The 16,766-nt window shown below is 50.7% G+C and overlaps 1 protein-coding gene and 1 pseudogene across 1 annotated transcript; both read right to left on the bottom strand.

Annotated features, from left to right (window-relative positions):
- Positions 1-2,335: 2,335 nt before the first annotated feature.
- LOC128972871 (protocadherin beta-15-like) lies at positions 2,336-6,767 on the bottom strand (annotated as a pseudogene).
- Positions 6,768-14,229: 7,462 nt separating this feature from the next.
- On the bottom strand, positions 14,230-16,695 carry LOC128972872 (protocadherin beta-15-like). The gene has a single exon (XM_054388998.1). It carries the CDS (start codon positions 16,591-16,593, stop codon positions 14,230-14,232), a length of 2,364 nt encoding a protein of 787 aa, XP_054244973.1. The 5' UTR covers positions 16,594-16,695.
- Between the last annotated feature and the right edge of the window lie 71 nt (positions 16,696-16,766).

The raw sequence follows: 16,766 nt of genomic DNA on the forward strand, positions 1-16,766 counted from the left end.
AAGCGAAGTCTTCCCCATCACCCCAGCTCGTCACAACACGTGAATGGCAGTGTTATTTCTCGCATACGTTACCCTAATTCAATATTCTCACGTGTGGTGTCCTGCATCGGCCAAAACGTGACCAATTTAAACTCTTTTCTGTTCTGAATTAAGAGGAGTGTTCCGTCCTGACGCCTGCTGACCCTGACACCCATTTGTCACAGTGTAACGCATTTGTAAAACTTGTCCGGAACTGCATACAAGCAACGATGTTAACACCTCGTCTTAGAAATTCTTTCAAGGTTCCTGTTCTCAGATATCACACCCGAACTCTGTACCTGTGTAAGGACACGCTGCTAATTATTTTATTGGAAAGGCAACTAGAGGAGGTCATTAATTAAAGCATCAGATACACAAACGCTAAAGAGAAGGAGCTAACACGGACAATAGCAGTAAGTAGGGATCTAAGGACACTGATAGATGGGCCATTAAAGCAACCGTTGGAGTGTTAACTCCATGAGGTTCTAACAAGTTTAGTAACGGGTAACGGGAATTAATCTTTAATTATCAGAATGTTGGAAAGGGTGAAGTGATTAAGAGATGTATCACGAGGTTCTAGGAATCGATAAGGCTTACTAAGGGCCCTTACCAAATCTTCTAGTGGGAACCAAGGTCTGTGAATGGTGAACCCCAGTGCCAGGCACCCATCACTGGCAATGAGAATCAATTCAGATGGAATTTGCTTCTGCTAAACCAGTGTTGACCTCTGGGAAATGCATGTGCAGTGTACTGGAGAATAGTTCAAGAACAGTCTAACTCTTAGAAAACTAAATGTGGAGGATAAAACTCCTTTTAAAATATTAGCAGGACTTCTGGACAATATCAGAATGAAATTTGTGATTCCTTTAATTTAGGCTGAATAGAAACTTGTTTTCATTGACTCAGTGTAGGTGACTGTGCTTTGCATGTGAGACTGGAGAGAGGAGGCCTCAGGGTGGAAACTGTAACTGAACTTCACTTGAATCATTGCTTACTTGAAATGAAGAAGTAGTGGGTATGTTGCACACCACTACTATAAACTGGACTGAGGTTTTTCTCATGGGAAAGTTTGGCCCAGTTCAGGTTGAAATAAACTGAGTCCATGGCATAACCTGGGGTCTGAACTCTTCTTAACCATCAATAGGTAAGACTGGATGAAGTCACACCCAGACTACTCTCTGAGAAGGAGTCTAGAAAGCACAAGAGTCCAGTCTGAAACTTGTAGTTTGTTGTGAGTGTCCTATTGGATTCTCCCACAACATCTTTATTTTTGCCATCAGCAGCTGGAACTGTTGGGAGAGTTCCAAAGCTCACTTGTTCCATCTCACTGCTTTGCAGAGACCTTCTAATATTCCAGACCCCTTTTAGCAACATCAGTGCTCAGAAGACCTGCCAGGAATTCCCTTCTCCCAACAATTGTCCTGATTATCCAGTATGGGCCTCATCTCCAGCCTGAAGATATAGACTTGCTCATTATTCCCTCAGCCAAGGGACAACAGGAAAAAAAAAAAACTTCCATCCTTTTGAGAGCATTCACAAAGCATTCCCAGAAACAACATCTCTACACAGACCACTGTCTCCACACAAGGCTTTCAGCTGTTCTCTTTATTTCAGCTTCACACACAAAGGGATCCTGGTTTCCAATGTTACCTTTTGGAATTGCAGCACAACACAGCATGAGGGTTTTCCAATATTCCATGCTACATGCCTGCATTTCAACAATCCATTATTAGACATGGGGTGACAGTCCTTCTGCAGAGGAACAGCTAAGACAAGGACAAAGTCTTTCAGACTGAATGAGAAAGAGCAAAAAGGAGAATGTAAATGCTCCAGCACAAACCCAGACAATCATATTGAGGCAACTTTCAACTGCCATCAAGAAGCCTCTGAATTCAGAAACTACAAGCAGACAAAAATCATATGCCCTCTTCCAAATTCATCTCAGATTTATCTTCAGGCAAAATCCCTTGGCTTCTGGTGTTCCCTTACAATTCTGAGAACAAATGAGACAAGAAATTAGCAGGATTGCCTGAAAATAGCCCCACTCCTGAGACATTTCAGAAATGACTGTAGAGGAGCTGAAATGTCTGTAAAAAAGCTGAAACACAGCATTGTCTGAGGGCAGTGAGTCTTTGGTTTCACTTGGCTGGGATTTTTTTTATTATTATTTTTGGTATATACAACCCTTCTTCTGATTTAAAATTTGAGTGTAACCACTGATGTAATTTCCAAATAAAAATTTCTTCTGGAGGAACCATTTTAACGTGCTGTACCCTGGATCCTAAGGCACGAAGCCTCTGGTTGTGCTGACTTCATGCTAGTGAGAAGAAAGACTGTTGAACTTTCCAGGGAAAGTATCCCTGGGCACTCTGGTGCTGTATCCTCATCCAGCTGTCCAGCTTCAGAGTGGTCCATGAACTGTAGCAGTGACTGCCAAGTAGTTCCCCACAGGACTTCTCAGGCAATTTCACCCAGTTCATGACCTCTCAGGCTGGAAGCTATCATGAAGGTGTTGGTTACAGCGTGCCTAAGACCACAGCTTAGCTTTGAGAAGCTCCAAGCACACTTCTCTGAGAAAGATTTATTTTCAGATCACTCTGATTTCCCCTCCATAAAAACTACTATAAAGGCTTAGACTTCTGCCCAAAATCCTGCTCTTAGGGGTGGTGATTTCCTCAGCAACTACTGTGACAAGAGATTTTTTTACACAGCACACTCAGCTGAGGGAGTTACGAGTAGGTTTTATTATTTTATATCTTTAGGTATTTGACTTTAAGAAAATATGAGAGACAGTAAATATCACAGAAGTTTATAGATCATTACCAGTTAATGAAAGGAAAACAGAAAGCCTCCTGATGCCCTGTACACTGCAGTGCCCTAAATACTTGGAAAAGCCTAATTAATGAGAAATAACCAACAATTATTTTAATTCCCTATAATCATAGCAAAAAAAAAAAAATCTTGAATGTTCAATGTGAAAAACAAGCACACATTGCTCAAAGCACACACTTTAGAGTCAGGAGAACTTGTAAAGCTCCTGCTCAAACAGAAACGTGCCAGTGTCAGCTGCTTCTAATGTAATCAGCTGCTGCCTGTTATTAAGCAATTCTTTTGCAAGCACCACCGAATTCTGCTGAAGATCTGTTTGCCTGATCTTGACCAGATCACGGAGAATTAAACACTCTTTCAGAGACCTCTACTTAAGACAAAATACACAGAAAAGGTGATGCAGGGGAAATTTAGGTTAGGAAGCAGCAGTACTCTTACAATCATGCACCAAGTCTCAGTGTAACCAGCATGCAACAAAGTCCTCCTCCATCCATGTCACAATTGCAAAAATACCTACATGAATATAGGACTGCTCAAGAGGAAGAGGAGGTTTTGCTCTCTCTCAGGGATTTGTAGTTCTCTGATGCCCTTTTTTTTGTTTTTGAGAGTGTTTGGTCTCTTCGTCTTCTTTCCCTGTAAGGACGTTAGCTGGTGAGGACAGAGTCGCTTTCTCCTCACTTACTGATGGGTGAGCCAAAAGTTTTGACCAGAACTGCCATTTAGCTCCATGCCCCTATTTGCAGCACAAGCTGCTTCAGCTGGTCTGGGACTCATGTCCTCATAGAGGGAAGCCTGCATGAGCACAGAGGTGAGGTTGTGATTTGGCTGTGAGAGGTAAGAGACATCAGCAGGAAGCATAGATGGCAAGTCTGTCCCCACTGTGTGAGTGTCACCACCCTTCTCTACCCAGAGCCAAACAACGTTTTGGAGCAGGTGCTGGATCTGTGACATGAACAGGGAAAATTTAAAGCCAGAAATCATCTTCTATTGTGGACATCACAAGGATGCTGGTGCAAAACTCTTATGATTTGGAGGGAGTAATTTGACACAGTAAGAGCCTAAAGTAAAATTTTCAGACAAATAGTAAAATGCCATTTAATGTTGATATATCAGGATAGGTTGTGGTGTGGCTCCAAAATGGTGTTACTAGGCCTTCACAGATGTTCATCTTCTGGGGTCTTGTGAAGTGCTACATAGATCCCTGGAAAACGAAAGCCATGAAGCCTGTTCTGAATCCAGAGAGCTTTTCACAGTATCTCTAAAGAACCCACTAATAGGCTCACACAATGATAACACCAGGGTGATCTCAGGATACAGAAAGCATCTAAGTGAGCACATAGCAATTGAAATATCCTCCATACTGCTGGGAAGCCCTCTGCACTGGCTGTCTCTAAACTTTCCCACCCACCTCCCCGACACGGTGGCTCTTTAAACATGAGCTCCAAAAGAGCTGCAACCCAAAATCTCAGGACTCAACCCCCACTCCCGCACTAACCTCTCCCACTGCCCCTCGTCACTGCCTTCTCTAGTCCATTTACCTGTGCATCACAGTCGCCTCCTTCCACGAGGTTGGACGCCGCTTGTGAGCACACCGAGCTCCGCTGAGGGGCCACACCAGGAGTCATTCCGGCAGGGAAGCAGGGCAAGAGGGGACCGAGGAAGTGAAAGTCGCTGCTCAGGCTGCCGGTGGCCAAGCACACGTCGTACATAAGGCTGCGGGGTAGGGAGCCTGCGTCGCTCTCGGCCACAGCCGTCGGGAAGGTGGGCAAGGGCTCGGCATTTCTCTGCCTGTCCCGCCGCAGCTTCATCAGCAGGGCGGCCAGGCCGGTGGCCAGGCAGAGCGCGGACACGCAGGCCAGGCAGGCGATGAGGTAGAGAGTGAGCGTGTCGTCGGGCTCGGCGGGCGGCGCCTCGTGGCTGAGGCGCAGGTGGGCGTCGGAGAAGTCGTGGAGCAGGGCGATGGCGAGGGTGGCGCTGGCCGAGCGCGGCGGCTGTCCGCGGTCTCGCACGAGCACGACGAGCCTGTGTCGGGGCGCGTCGCGCTCGGCCACGGCCCGCGCCGTGCGCACCTCGCCGCTGTGCAGCCCCAGGCGGAAGAGCCCCGGCTCCGTGGCCTTGGCCAGCTCGTACGACAGCCACGCGTTCTGCCCCGCGTCCGCGTCCACCGCCACCACCTTGGCCACCAGGTAGCCTGCCGGCGCCCAGCGCGGCACCAGCTCGCCCGCGCCCGCGCTGCTCTCGGCGCCCGGGTGCAGCACCACCGGCGCGTTGTCGTTCTCGTCGCGCACCAGCACGCGCAGCAGCGCCCGCGCGCTCAGCGCCGGCGAGCCGCCGTCGGCCGCGCGCACCCACACCTCCAAGGCGCGCAGCCGCTCGTAGTCCAGCGACCGCACCACGTACACGTCGCCGCTCTCCGAGCTGACCGACAGCGCGGGCTGCTCCTGGCCCTCCTCCCGCTCCAGCGCGTACTGCACGCGGGCGTTGCTGCCCGCGTCCGCGTCGCTGGCCTGCACGCTGCCGATGCGCACCATGGGGCTGTTGTTCTCCGTCACCCACATGCTGTAAAGCTCCTGGCTGAAGGCGGGCGCGTTGTCGTTCACGTCCCACACCTGCACCCACAGGCTTTGCCGAGAGCTCAGGCGCCGCGGGCCCCAGTCCGTCGCTCGGATGCTGATGTTATACTCGGACGTTGTCTCCCTGTCGAGCGCCGCGTTGGTTCTCAGCTCATAGTAATTATCAAAGGTGGGGGTGAGAGTGAAGGGCATATCCCCTTCGATGGTGCACTCTGTCCTGCCGTTGTCGCCGGCGTCTCTGTCCCGCACGCTGAAGAGGGCCACCAGGGTGCGTGGTGGGGTGTCCTCGGGAATGGAGGCAGTGTGTGACGTCAGCTGTATTTCCGGGGTGTTGTCGTTCACGTCCACCACGTCCACCTGCACTTTGCAATGCGCAGAGAGACCCCCGCCGTCGGTCGCTTTCACCATCATCTCGTGGTTTTGCGTTTCCTCGAAGTCCAGTTTTCCAGCCACGCGAATTTCTCCAGTCTCAGGGTTGAGCTCAAAGAGCTGCTGAGTCCCGTCCGATGCCTGGCTGAAGGTGTACTGCACTTTCCCGTTGGACCCTTCATCGGGATCCATAGCCGTGACTCTGACCACCAGTTGCCCCAAGGGGCTGTTCTCAACCATATGCACCTCGTAGACCTCCCGACTGAACATCGGGGTGTTGTCGTTGGCATCCAGCACCACGATTCGGATCTGAGCTGTGCCTGACTTGGGTGGTGAGCCCCCGTCGGATGCGATCAGGAGGAAATTCATGACTTGCTGCTGTTCTCTGTCGAGCTGGTGCTCCAGAACGAGCTCTGGGTATCTTGTGCCTCCTTTCCTTGTTCCAAAAGCGAGGGAGAAATGTGTATTAGACCCGAGGCTGTAATTCTGCAAACCATTACTGCCCACGTCCTTGTCACGGGCACTTTCCAAAGGGAAACGAGATCCGGGAGACGTCGTTTCTGGAATCTCTAAAACCATCTCCTTCTCTGGAAACACGGGGGAATTATCGTTCACGTCAAGAACCTCCACCTCACCTCGGATCAGCTGCAACGGGTTGGCAAAGAACACCTTAAAAAAGAGCGTGCACGTCTCGCTCTGAGGACAGAGCTCTTCCCGGTCCAGAGACTCCGTGGCCGTCAGCACTCCGGTGCTCGGGTTGAGGCGGAAAAGCTGCTGGTTCCCCTCGGACACAACGCGCGCCTTGCGAGCTGCCAGCTGGCTCGGATCCAGCCCCAGGTCCTGGGCAATATTGCCCACAAAGGAGTCCCTCTCCATTTCCTCCGCCACAGAATAGTGGAGGCTTTCGGCCCCGCTCTGCCACACGCAAACGCACAGAAGGAACAAGATCACTTGCCTGAGGCTGCCTCTGTTCCGTCTCCCGTTCCACGCCATTTCTCTCCACAAAAGCCAGACAGCCTCCTTCCCGCTTGCCGGCATTTGCAAGCAGTGTCCTAGGCTGAGCCGTGTTTGCCAGGGACGGCAGAGAAGGGCTTCTGCAAGCCCCCGAGCAGCTCGGCTGCGGTCCACTCTGCCGTTCCCGAGCAGCTGTCTGCTGGTTTTGTGTGACGGTGCTGCAGAGCCGAGGCGGGGAGAGGAAGCTGCGGGTCCGTGGTCAACACCGCCACCTAGCGTCGTCAGCGGGAATGGTTCCTCTGCTTCTGGCCGGCTCTGCTATTTTGGGCTTTGCTGCTTCCAGCTGCTTTCTACTTTGTAAGTGGAGCCAAAAGTCTGCTGCCAGGGAAAAATCCCAAAATCGAAGTGTTCCCCATCACCTGACCTCACCACCACACGGGAATGGAAATGCTGTTTCTAGGATATATCACCCTAATTGGACTGTTTCACATTCCATATCATGTCTTCATGCCCATTTTAAACCCTTTTCTGTCATGAATTGAGAGGAGTGTTCTCACCTGCCACCTGCTGACGCTGGAACCCAGGTTAAGATATGTCTAACACATTCGTGAAACGTTTCCCCGGCTGCAACCTATTTGCATCTTCTGGAGGTACAGAAACATTTCTCCTCTGATGTTATCACACAGGCTTTGAAATAATTTCAAACTCCCTGTGAAACCTGAATTCCTGTACCTCTCTAAGGACACACGGCCAGCAACTATTTCCTACAAAACAACCAGGAGAAATCAGAAATTACACCCTAGGTGTACAATCGCTAAAGAGCTGGGGGTAGCAGAGACAACAGCATACAGCAGGGATCTAACGACATTCACGCATGGGCCATTAATGGAACCATTCAAATGTAAACTCCTGGAGGTTCAACCCGAAGCTTTCTAAACTAGAACGAGAAAAGGGGGAGGGGGGGAAACCATAAATTACGAGACTTTTGAGGGGTGTTCTGGGAATATGCAAAGCTCCAGCTGGCACTTTCATTGTAAAGCTGGCATGATATCAAACACTCAGCAGCAAATTCAACTGCACCCAGGACATTATCCACCCCTTATTCCATTCCATTTACATCATGCCCAGCAGCAATTAACATTAAACAAGATACGTCATGCATCACTCATTGTCCATATGTCATACATCACTCACTGCCCATTCTCACTCAAAATGAGATCTCTTTGCAGTACACAACAAAATTCCTCCTGGACACATTCTGGAGCTCCACCCTGTTCCAGTACATTCTGGATCAGTCCAAATGGTGGGGCTGTGTTTCCATCCCTGAGGCAGTCAATTTCAGTGACTCCTTACACCCCTGCAAGAGAAAGCAAAGAGTCGCTTCCATTCCAGTGCTCTGCTTCCAACACATCCAGCTGTTGGGATCGACCAGAAATATAAGTGGGTTCAACCCCTTGTAGTTTGATGACATCAGAGTGCAGTGTGTGCCTGTGTCTACTAAAGCTTTACACTCTTGTGGACTCTACATGACAAACTATCAGGTGCACAAAATCCAACAAACCCAACTGTCTCTCTCCTCTGTCTGGTTAGAGGCAGGCCACCTCTAATTCTGACTGGAATAATTTGCATCCTGTTGTGGTGGTTTGGCCCTGGCTAGGACCCAAATGCCCACCAAAGCCTCTCTATCATTCCCCTTCTTAAATGGGCAGGGGAGAGGGAAAAATATAACAAAACCCAGTAATAAGACAGAAGCAGACTAATAATGATGATAAGCAAAACCAACAGACTGCATGGAAGAGAAAGTAGAGGGAGATGTTAGTCTCTGCTTCCCATCAGCATGACAATGGTTGGTCTCAGGAAGCAGGACTCTCTACGCAGGACAGACACTGTGGATGAATCCCCCTGACACTTCCTTCTTTCACTTCATTCTTATATCTGAGCTGACCTCCTATGGCATGGAATACCCCTTTGGCCAGTTTGGGTCAGCTGGCCCAGTGGTGTCCACTTCCAAGGTCTTGCCCATCCCTCAGTGTACTCTTGGTGCAGGGAAACATTGGAAGAACACAGCCTGGATACTTGCTCAGCAGTAGCCCAAACACTGCTGTGTTTTCAGCTACTGCTTGCAAAACACAGCAAAGAAGGATGCTTTGAGGAGAATCAACTCCAGCTCAGCCAAACCCAATACACCTGTGAAGATGCTTTGGAAGTCCTTTCAGGAGGATCAGAAGCAGTATCAGTTCTTCCACTCTTTTTGAGCAATTTCCTGCTGGCAACTGGGGCAGTGGTCTTCCAGTGAGAGCTTTCTTGTCATTCACCTACTCACACAGCTAGAACTAAAGTAGGTTTTCCATGCCACTTCCTCATGTCCTCTCCATGGTCATGTAAGTAAAACCGCAGAATACACCTTGGTGTGTACCTTCTAAATGCTCTTTCTTGGTCAAGAAAGCACCCACTTCTCATGGCTGAAGTATGGGACCATAGAACTGGGGAATGGGAGATGTTCCCTTTGAGTTGATAGTTCTCCTTGGAGAGCTCTTTCACAGCTGAAACACAGATCTGTACAGAGGAAAAGAAACCTTCTTCATATTGTTGGAGTATGATAGTAATTTCATCCACAGTTTTTCCTTGGCCATCATCTTTCAAGGTCAGGGATAAAGACTGAGTGACCTCCTCTGTTTCTTCCTCTTGTTCCCATGATTATCTTGATTCATCCTCATCCTTTGCCAGACGAGCTGCTTCCTTGTGTTTCTTTTTCCGTGTAGGGGTGACTTATACTGTCACAGACAGGTTCTCTGGTGCAGCTGCCATGCCTGCTGTTGGGGTCCGAGTAGCTGTGGTACCTGCTGGTCTGCCTGTAGGTCCAGAGACCTCCTCTTGCTCCTGAAATCTCTGAACGGTGATGAGAAGGGCCTGATAGACAGGGCCAAGCCTCAACACATCACTGTGATTTCAGCAGCTTGTCAGGATTTTGCAGTTGTTCAGAGGTGAAATTCCAAAACACCAGAGGTGACCACTGGCCTAGGCCCTTGCCTGTACTCTCCCACACACCCTGCCACATAACTATCCATCCCCAGGGCAGATCTCAAGGTGGTGTTCTTGGGAAAAAGCTCCATCACTCTGCATGAAACCTGGCATGCCAATAACCAGCATAGCAGCAGCACAGCTCTAAGCCATTTCCCAGAGGTGACACACAGCACCAGAGAGAGCACATACAAGACACCAGCACCTTGGCCCCAGACACCTCCAGAAAGCAAATGCATCAACAGAGCAAACACACCACAGGAAAAGAGAAAAAAAAAACATAGAAAACTCTCTTAAGAAGCCTCAAGTCTTAACTGAATCTTCTTGTTACCTCACTTGATGTTGTCTAAAGCTTTTCATCTCCTGCCACAACACACTGTCTTGGTTAAGAGAGCTGCTTTGTGAGTCCCATGTTAAGAGGCCAAGAAATGGACTGTCCTGGGCTAACACAGCCCACTCTCACATTTCCCCAACACAAATGGGAGGGAAAGCAACACAGAAAAAGCCCTCAGAGCTGAGATAAGGGATTTAATGAGCTAATACAATGCCCAATTAGCTTAGCCTGTTTGCAGAAATGCAGCAAAATGCAGAAGCAGAAGGCAGTGACCCCTCCACCTCAAAACCTCAAATCCTCAGCCTGCCCAGCAGAAAAGGCCAACACCCCAAAACCCAGAAACCAGAAGCAACAACCAGAACAGGAAGTCTCTCATATCACAGTATGAACTTCAAGCCCCATGATAGTTTGCTCCAGACAGCATTTCCATTTTGAAGCTGGCATGACAACACCAAGGTACTGAGCACACAGCAGCAGATTCAACTCAGCCCCTGACACACAGCATGACCAGCCAGTTAGAAGAGATTATCCCACTGTGTTTAGCATTGTTGTGACCTCACCTTGAGGACTGTGTGCAGATCTGGGTCCCACACTTTAGGAAGAATGTGAAGGTACTGGAATGCATCCAGAGGAGGGCAACAAATCTGGGGACAGGGCTGAAAGGAATGTCCCCTGAGAAGTCACTAAGGATTTGGGTTTGTCTAGTTTGGAAAAGAGGAGGCTGCGAGGTGACCTCATTGCTCTCTACATCTTTTTGATGAGGGTAAGTGGAGGAGGAGGTGTTGATCTCTTCTCCCTTCTAATCTAGTCCATAACATTCTATAAGGCATTCCCAAGGACAGAACCCACCTTATCCCCTTCTTGGCTCAAAGGAAGATCTCAAGAATTTTGCAGCTCTCCCCTACAGAACATGACACTGCTGTACCCAAAGGGATGAAATCTCTTTCTTGCCTGATGAGATGGAATTGCCATCATCTGAATGGATGAATGTGAGAAGCTCTGAACTCACCAGGAGGTGTTTGTGCAGCATCTACAGACACACGACGACTGTGGAGAGACACAGGGACCAGAAGGCAAAACACACAGAGCACACACATCTTCAACAGAGATATCCAGAACCCAGAGCAGAAAAAGCCTCACACTTGCACCACTGTAACACAGTATTCACAGCTTCCTTGCTCTCCTGACCTGAGGCAAGGGCCATCTGCAGTCCACTGAGCAAGTGATTTGTCTGCCCAACATTGTCATTGCATCACAGCATGAAATAAGAGGTCTACAGCCTTGACTGGACAGCAAGTGACAGAAGAACTTAGCTGGAGCCTTGGATCAAACCTCATTGTGTAAGCTTTGCAGAAATGGCTGTAAGAGGGCTGAAATGTATTGTTTCCTGAGGAAGGACAACATTGGTGCCTCCCACCATGGCACAGTGCTGTGTTGGCAAGCTGGGCAAATGGGCTTCAGGAACTTGAACTTGCTGCTACCTGAGTCTGTTCTGAAGCTGATCTTGAACGAGTGACATGGAGAGGAAAGCAGAGAGCCAAAGCACTGACCTTGCAATTGCCATGCCATGGTGATAAACAACACCCATCCGAGGATTCTCCATGGGAAGCAATGCTGGGCAGCAGCAAAGGTATCTCCTGCCTCTGTGAGCTGGATGGAGTTCCCAGTCCAGCCTGAGACCAAAACACAGATCTCTGTGCACATGACGCTCTTAGGCTCTTCAGCTGAACAAGCTGTGCATGGTTACAGGTGTCCAGCACCCAGAGTGAGCTGGTCCATCAGACAGGAATTACAGATTTCTGGAACAGACCAAGGCTGTTGCCTTGATTCTTAATCTTCCAGACTGGGAGCCCTCTACTTTGCTCTGATTTCTGAGAACAGCCTATTTCCAGGTTGCTCTGTTTTCCCCTCCACAAAATCCACCCCAAAGGCTCAGGTTTCTTCGATGAATCCTGCTCTTGGGACATGATTTCCTTGATGATGACTCTGAGAAGTGATGTTCCAAAAAGCACACTCAGTCATGGGAGTTCTAAGAAAGATTTATTGTTTTCTGTTATCAGGCATTTGACACTTAAGAGGAAACACCACATGACTTTAGAAATCATTCTTGGTTAATGACAGGTAAACAGAAAGCTTCTTCACACCCTGTATGCCTTAAGCTCACTGCAAGCATTTCAGCCAATTTTGTTGCTAAACCACAAACAGTGCTTTTAATTCTCTAAGACATTATACTGAAAAGTCTGTAATGTTCATTTCAACTTCACCTTATGAAAAAAAAAAAAAAGCACATGTTTCTCAAAGCCTGCTCTTCAGAGTCTCAAGGTCAGAAGAACCTGTAAACTCCTGCTCAAAGAGAAGTGTGCCACTGTCAGCCATTTCTGATGCAATCAGCTTGTGCCTACTATTGAGTAATTCCTTTGCAAGCACCACTGAATTCTGCGGAGTATGTTTGCCTAGGATTGACCAGATGGCAGAGAATTAAGAAATTGTAACAGAGCCATACAAAAAAAAAACAAAACACAGAAAACGTGATGTAGGAGGAAGTTACCTTAAAGATCTGCTTCCTGTTTTCAGTATTTCCCTTAAGATTCAGAAGCAGGAGCAGTCACACAAGCATGCATCAAGTCTCAGTGTAATCAACATGCAACAGAGTCCTCATCCTCTATCCATGTCACAATTACAAAACACCTACATGAAAAAAGTAGTGCTCAAGAGGGGAGTGGCTTTGCTTTCTGGCAAAGAGCACTTGTACCTCTCTGATACTTTTTGATGGATATTTGGTCTATTTATTCTGTTTTCCATGTAAAGACGTTAGCCATCGAGGACAGACAAGGTTGTCTTTCTCCTCACTTACTACTGGGTGAGCTGAGGATTTTAATCAGAACTGATGTGTAGCTCCACCCCCGTTTGCAACACAAGCTTCTTGAACAGGTCTGGCACCCATGTCTTCAGAGAGGGGAGCTCTGCTCTGCAAAGGACAGACAAGGAAGCTGTCATTGGGTGTGGAAGGTAAGAAGGCATCAGCAAGAAGTTCAGAGGGCATGTCTGACACCTCTGCATGTGTGACACCTCTGCATGTGTGACACCAGTCTGCTCTACCCAGAGCTGAAGAGGAGGATGCAGCAGGTACTGGATCTTTGACCTGAATGGGGGAAATCTAAACCTAGAAACCCTCCTCCACTGCGGACATCACAAAGGCTCTGAACCCTTTATGAGTCACAGAGGGTAATTTAATATAGCAAGAGCCCCAAAGGAAACCTCTTTCTGACAGTAAAGGCTGGTCATTATGGATCATGACAGATTGTGGGGTGACCACAAGACAGTGTTTCTGGGCATTAATCCTCACATTTGGTACTTGTGAAGTGTCAGATGGATCCGTGGACAGTACTAAAACCAAGAGAAGAGAGGAACTGATTTAATGACCATCTCTTGTCTCCTCAATGCTGTTTGTGCAGCTGAAGTACAAGGAGGGTCTCGGACATGACTCTTTGTATGATCCTGGCAATACTGGAAAAGGAAGTGCTAGTACTGTCTAGGATCAACTGCCTGGGTCAGGATGGGCTGGGATGATGCCAGTGTCACCAACACTGCTTATAGAAGACAGAAAATTCTAAAGCCATTTAATGGGAGACAGACTGACCTCTGTGGCTTCCAGCACCTTGATTGAGCTCAGCACTGCCACAATCCCCATGGCTGACAACCCAACACACAATAACCTAACAGCAATGTAGGTGCTACATCAGCACTGTGAAACCACATCATACCATTGTCCACCAGGTCCTGGTTGATACTGGATAGGACAACTACATTCCCAGAACTGCTGACACAAAAAGGACGTAATCCAAGGAGTGGTTTCATTGCTACCCTGGATACCTACAAGGACTACTCCTGTTGTGCTGCCTCACAAATCCATAACCCTGACTGTAATCCATGTACCTCCCTTTATAGTGAAAGCAAAGCATTAAACCAAGAAGGACACCCGGGACATAGAGCTGAATGCAGAGGGGTGGGGATAAAAGCACTTTGAGAGCAGCTGGGCACTACCTGACCACTTGGGAGGCACCCAGCAACTGCTTTCAGACCCTCTCTCCCCCTGCCCTACTAGATCGCTCCGCAACAACTCGGCACCAATCAGAGTCCTTGTGCCCGGGTGAACCTGCTCCTTCCCTGACTCCTCTGTGCTCCCTCTCGCCTCGGCCTGCTCCGGTTCCTCACCTGTGCAGCACAGTCAGCTCCTTCCAAGAGGTTGGATGCTTCTTGAGAGCACACCAAGCTCCGCTGTGGGACAACACCAGGGGTCATCCCGGCAGGAAAGCAGGGCAAGAGGGGACCGAGGAAGTGAAAGTCGCTGCTCACGCTGCCGGTGGCCAAGCACACGTCGTACATAAGGCTGCGGGGTAGGGAGCCTGCGTCGCTCTCGGCCACAGCCGTCGGGAAGGTGGGCAAGGGCTCGGCATTTCTCTGCCTGTCCCGCCGCAGCTTCATCAGCAGGGCGGCCAGGCCGGTGGCCAGGCAGAGCGCGGACACGCAGGCCAGGCAGGCGATGAGGTAGAGAGTGAGCGTGTCGTCGGGCTCGGCGGGCGGCGCCTCGTGGCTGAGGCGCAGGTGGGCGTCGGAGAAGTCGTGGAGCAGGGCGATGGCGAGGGTGGCGCTGGCCGAGCGCGGCGGCTGTCCGCGGTCTCGCACGAGCACGACGAGCCTGTGTCGGGGCGCGTCGCGCTCGGCCACGGCCCGCGCCGTGCGCACCTCGCCGCTGTGCAGCCCCAGGCGGAAGAGCCCCGGCTCCGTGGCCTTGGCCAGCTCGTACGACAGCCACGCGTTCTGCCCCGCGTCCGCGTCCACCGCCACCACCTTGGCCACCAGGTAGCCTGCCGGCGCCCAGCGCGGCACCAGCTCGCCCGCGCCCGCGCTGCTCTCGGCGCCCGGGTGCAGCACCACCGGCGCGTTGTCGTTCTCGTCGCGCACCAGCACGCGCAGCAGCGCCCGCGCGCTCAGCGCCGGCGAGCCGCCGTCGGCCGCGCGCACCCACACCTCCAAGGCGCGCAGCCGCTCGTAGTCCAGCGACCGCACCACGTACACGTCGCCGCTCTCCGAGCTGACCGACAGCGCGGGCTGCTCCTGGCCCTCCTCCCGCTCCAGCGCGTACTGCACGCGGGCATTGCTGCCCGCGTCCGCGTCGCTGGCCTGCACGCTGCCGATGCGCACCATGGGGCTGTTGTTCTCCGTCACCCACATGCTGTAAAGCTCCTGGCTGAAGGCGGGCGCGTTGTCGTTCACATCCGACACAAGCACCCACAGGCTTTGCCGAGAGCTCAGGCGCCGCGGGCCCCAGTCCGTCGCTCGGATGCTGATGTTGTACTCTGCTGTCGTCTCCCTGTCGAGCGCCGCGTTGGTTCTCAGCTCGTAGAAATTGCCGAATGTGGGGGTGAGAGTGAAGGGCAAATCCCCTTCGATGGTGCACTCTGTCCTGCCGTTGTCGCCGGCATCTCTGTCCCGCACGCTGAAGAGGGCTACCAGAGTCCGTGGTGGGGCATCCTCCGGAATGGAGGCAGTGTGTGAGGTCAGCTGTATCTCTGGAGCATTGTCATTCACATCCACGACCTCCACCTGCACTTTGCAATGAGTCGATAGAGCACCACCGTCGCTGGCTCTCACCATCATCTCGTATTTTTTCGTTTCCTCGAAGTCCAGGTTGCCTGCCACTCGGATCTCCCCCGTGTCAGCGTTCACCTCAAAGAGGTGCTGCTTCCCGTCCGACATCTCGGTTAAAGCATACTGCACTTTCCCATTAGACCCTTCGTCGGGATCCGTGGCTGTCACTCTGACCACCAGCTGCCCCAGGGCGGTGTTCTCTGCCAGGCGCACCTCGTAGACCTCCTGACTGAAAACTGGGATATTGTCATTGGCATCCACTACCACGATACGAACCTGTGTCGTGCCAGACCTGGGTGGGGAACCCCCGTCGGTGGCGGTCAGGAGTAAACTCAACTCCTGCTGCTCTTCTCGGTCCAGCTGCCGTTCTAAGACGAGCTCTGCATATTTTGCTCTATCAGTCTTTGTTTTGAGAGCGAGTGAGAAGTGCAAATTGGTCTCGAGGCTGTAGTTCTGCAAGCCGTTTGTGCCTACATCCTTGTCCCGGGCAGTTTCTAGAGGGTAACGAGTCCCAGAAGGAGTAGTTTCTAGAATCTCTAGAACCATCTCCTTCTTGGTGAACATTGGTGAATTGTCGTTCACGTCAAGAACCTCCACCTCCCCTCGGATCAGCTGTAAAGGATTGTCCAAGAAGAGTGTAAAAAAGAGAGTGCAGGTCTCGCTCTGAGGACAGATCTCCTCTCGGTCCAGAGACTCCGTGGCCGTCAGCACTCCGGTACTCGGGTTGAGGCGGAAAAGCTGCTGGTTCCCCTCGGACACAACGCGCGCCTTGCGAGCTGCCAGCTGGCTCGGATCCAGCCCCAGGTCCTGGGCAATATTGCCCACAAAGGCGTCCCTCTCCATTTCCTCCGCCACAGAATAGCGGAGGCTTTCGGCCCCGCTCTGCCACACGCAAACGCACAGAAGGAACAAGATCACTTGCCTGAGGTTGCCTCTGCTCCGTCTCCCGTTCCACGCCATTGCTCTCCACAAAACACAGACAGCGTCCTCTCGGCTTGCCGGCATTTGGAAGCAGC

The sequence above is a fragment of the Indicator indicator genome, chromosome 18, assembly GCF_027791375.1.
Source record: "Indicator indicator isolate 239-I01 chromosome 18, UM_Iind_1.1, whole genome shotgun sequence".
Classification (NCBI taxonomy): Eukaryota; Metazoa; Chordata; class Aves; order Piciformes; family Indicatoridae; genus Indicator; species Indicator indicator.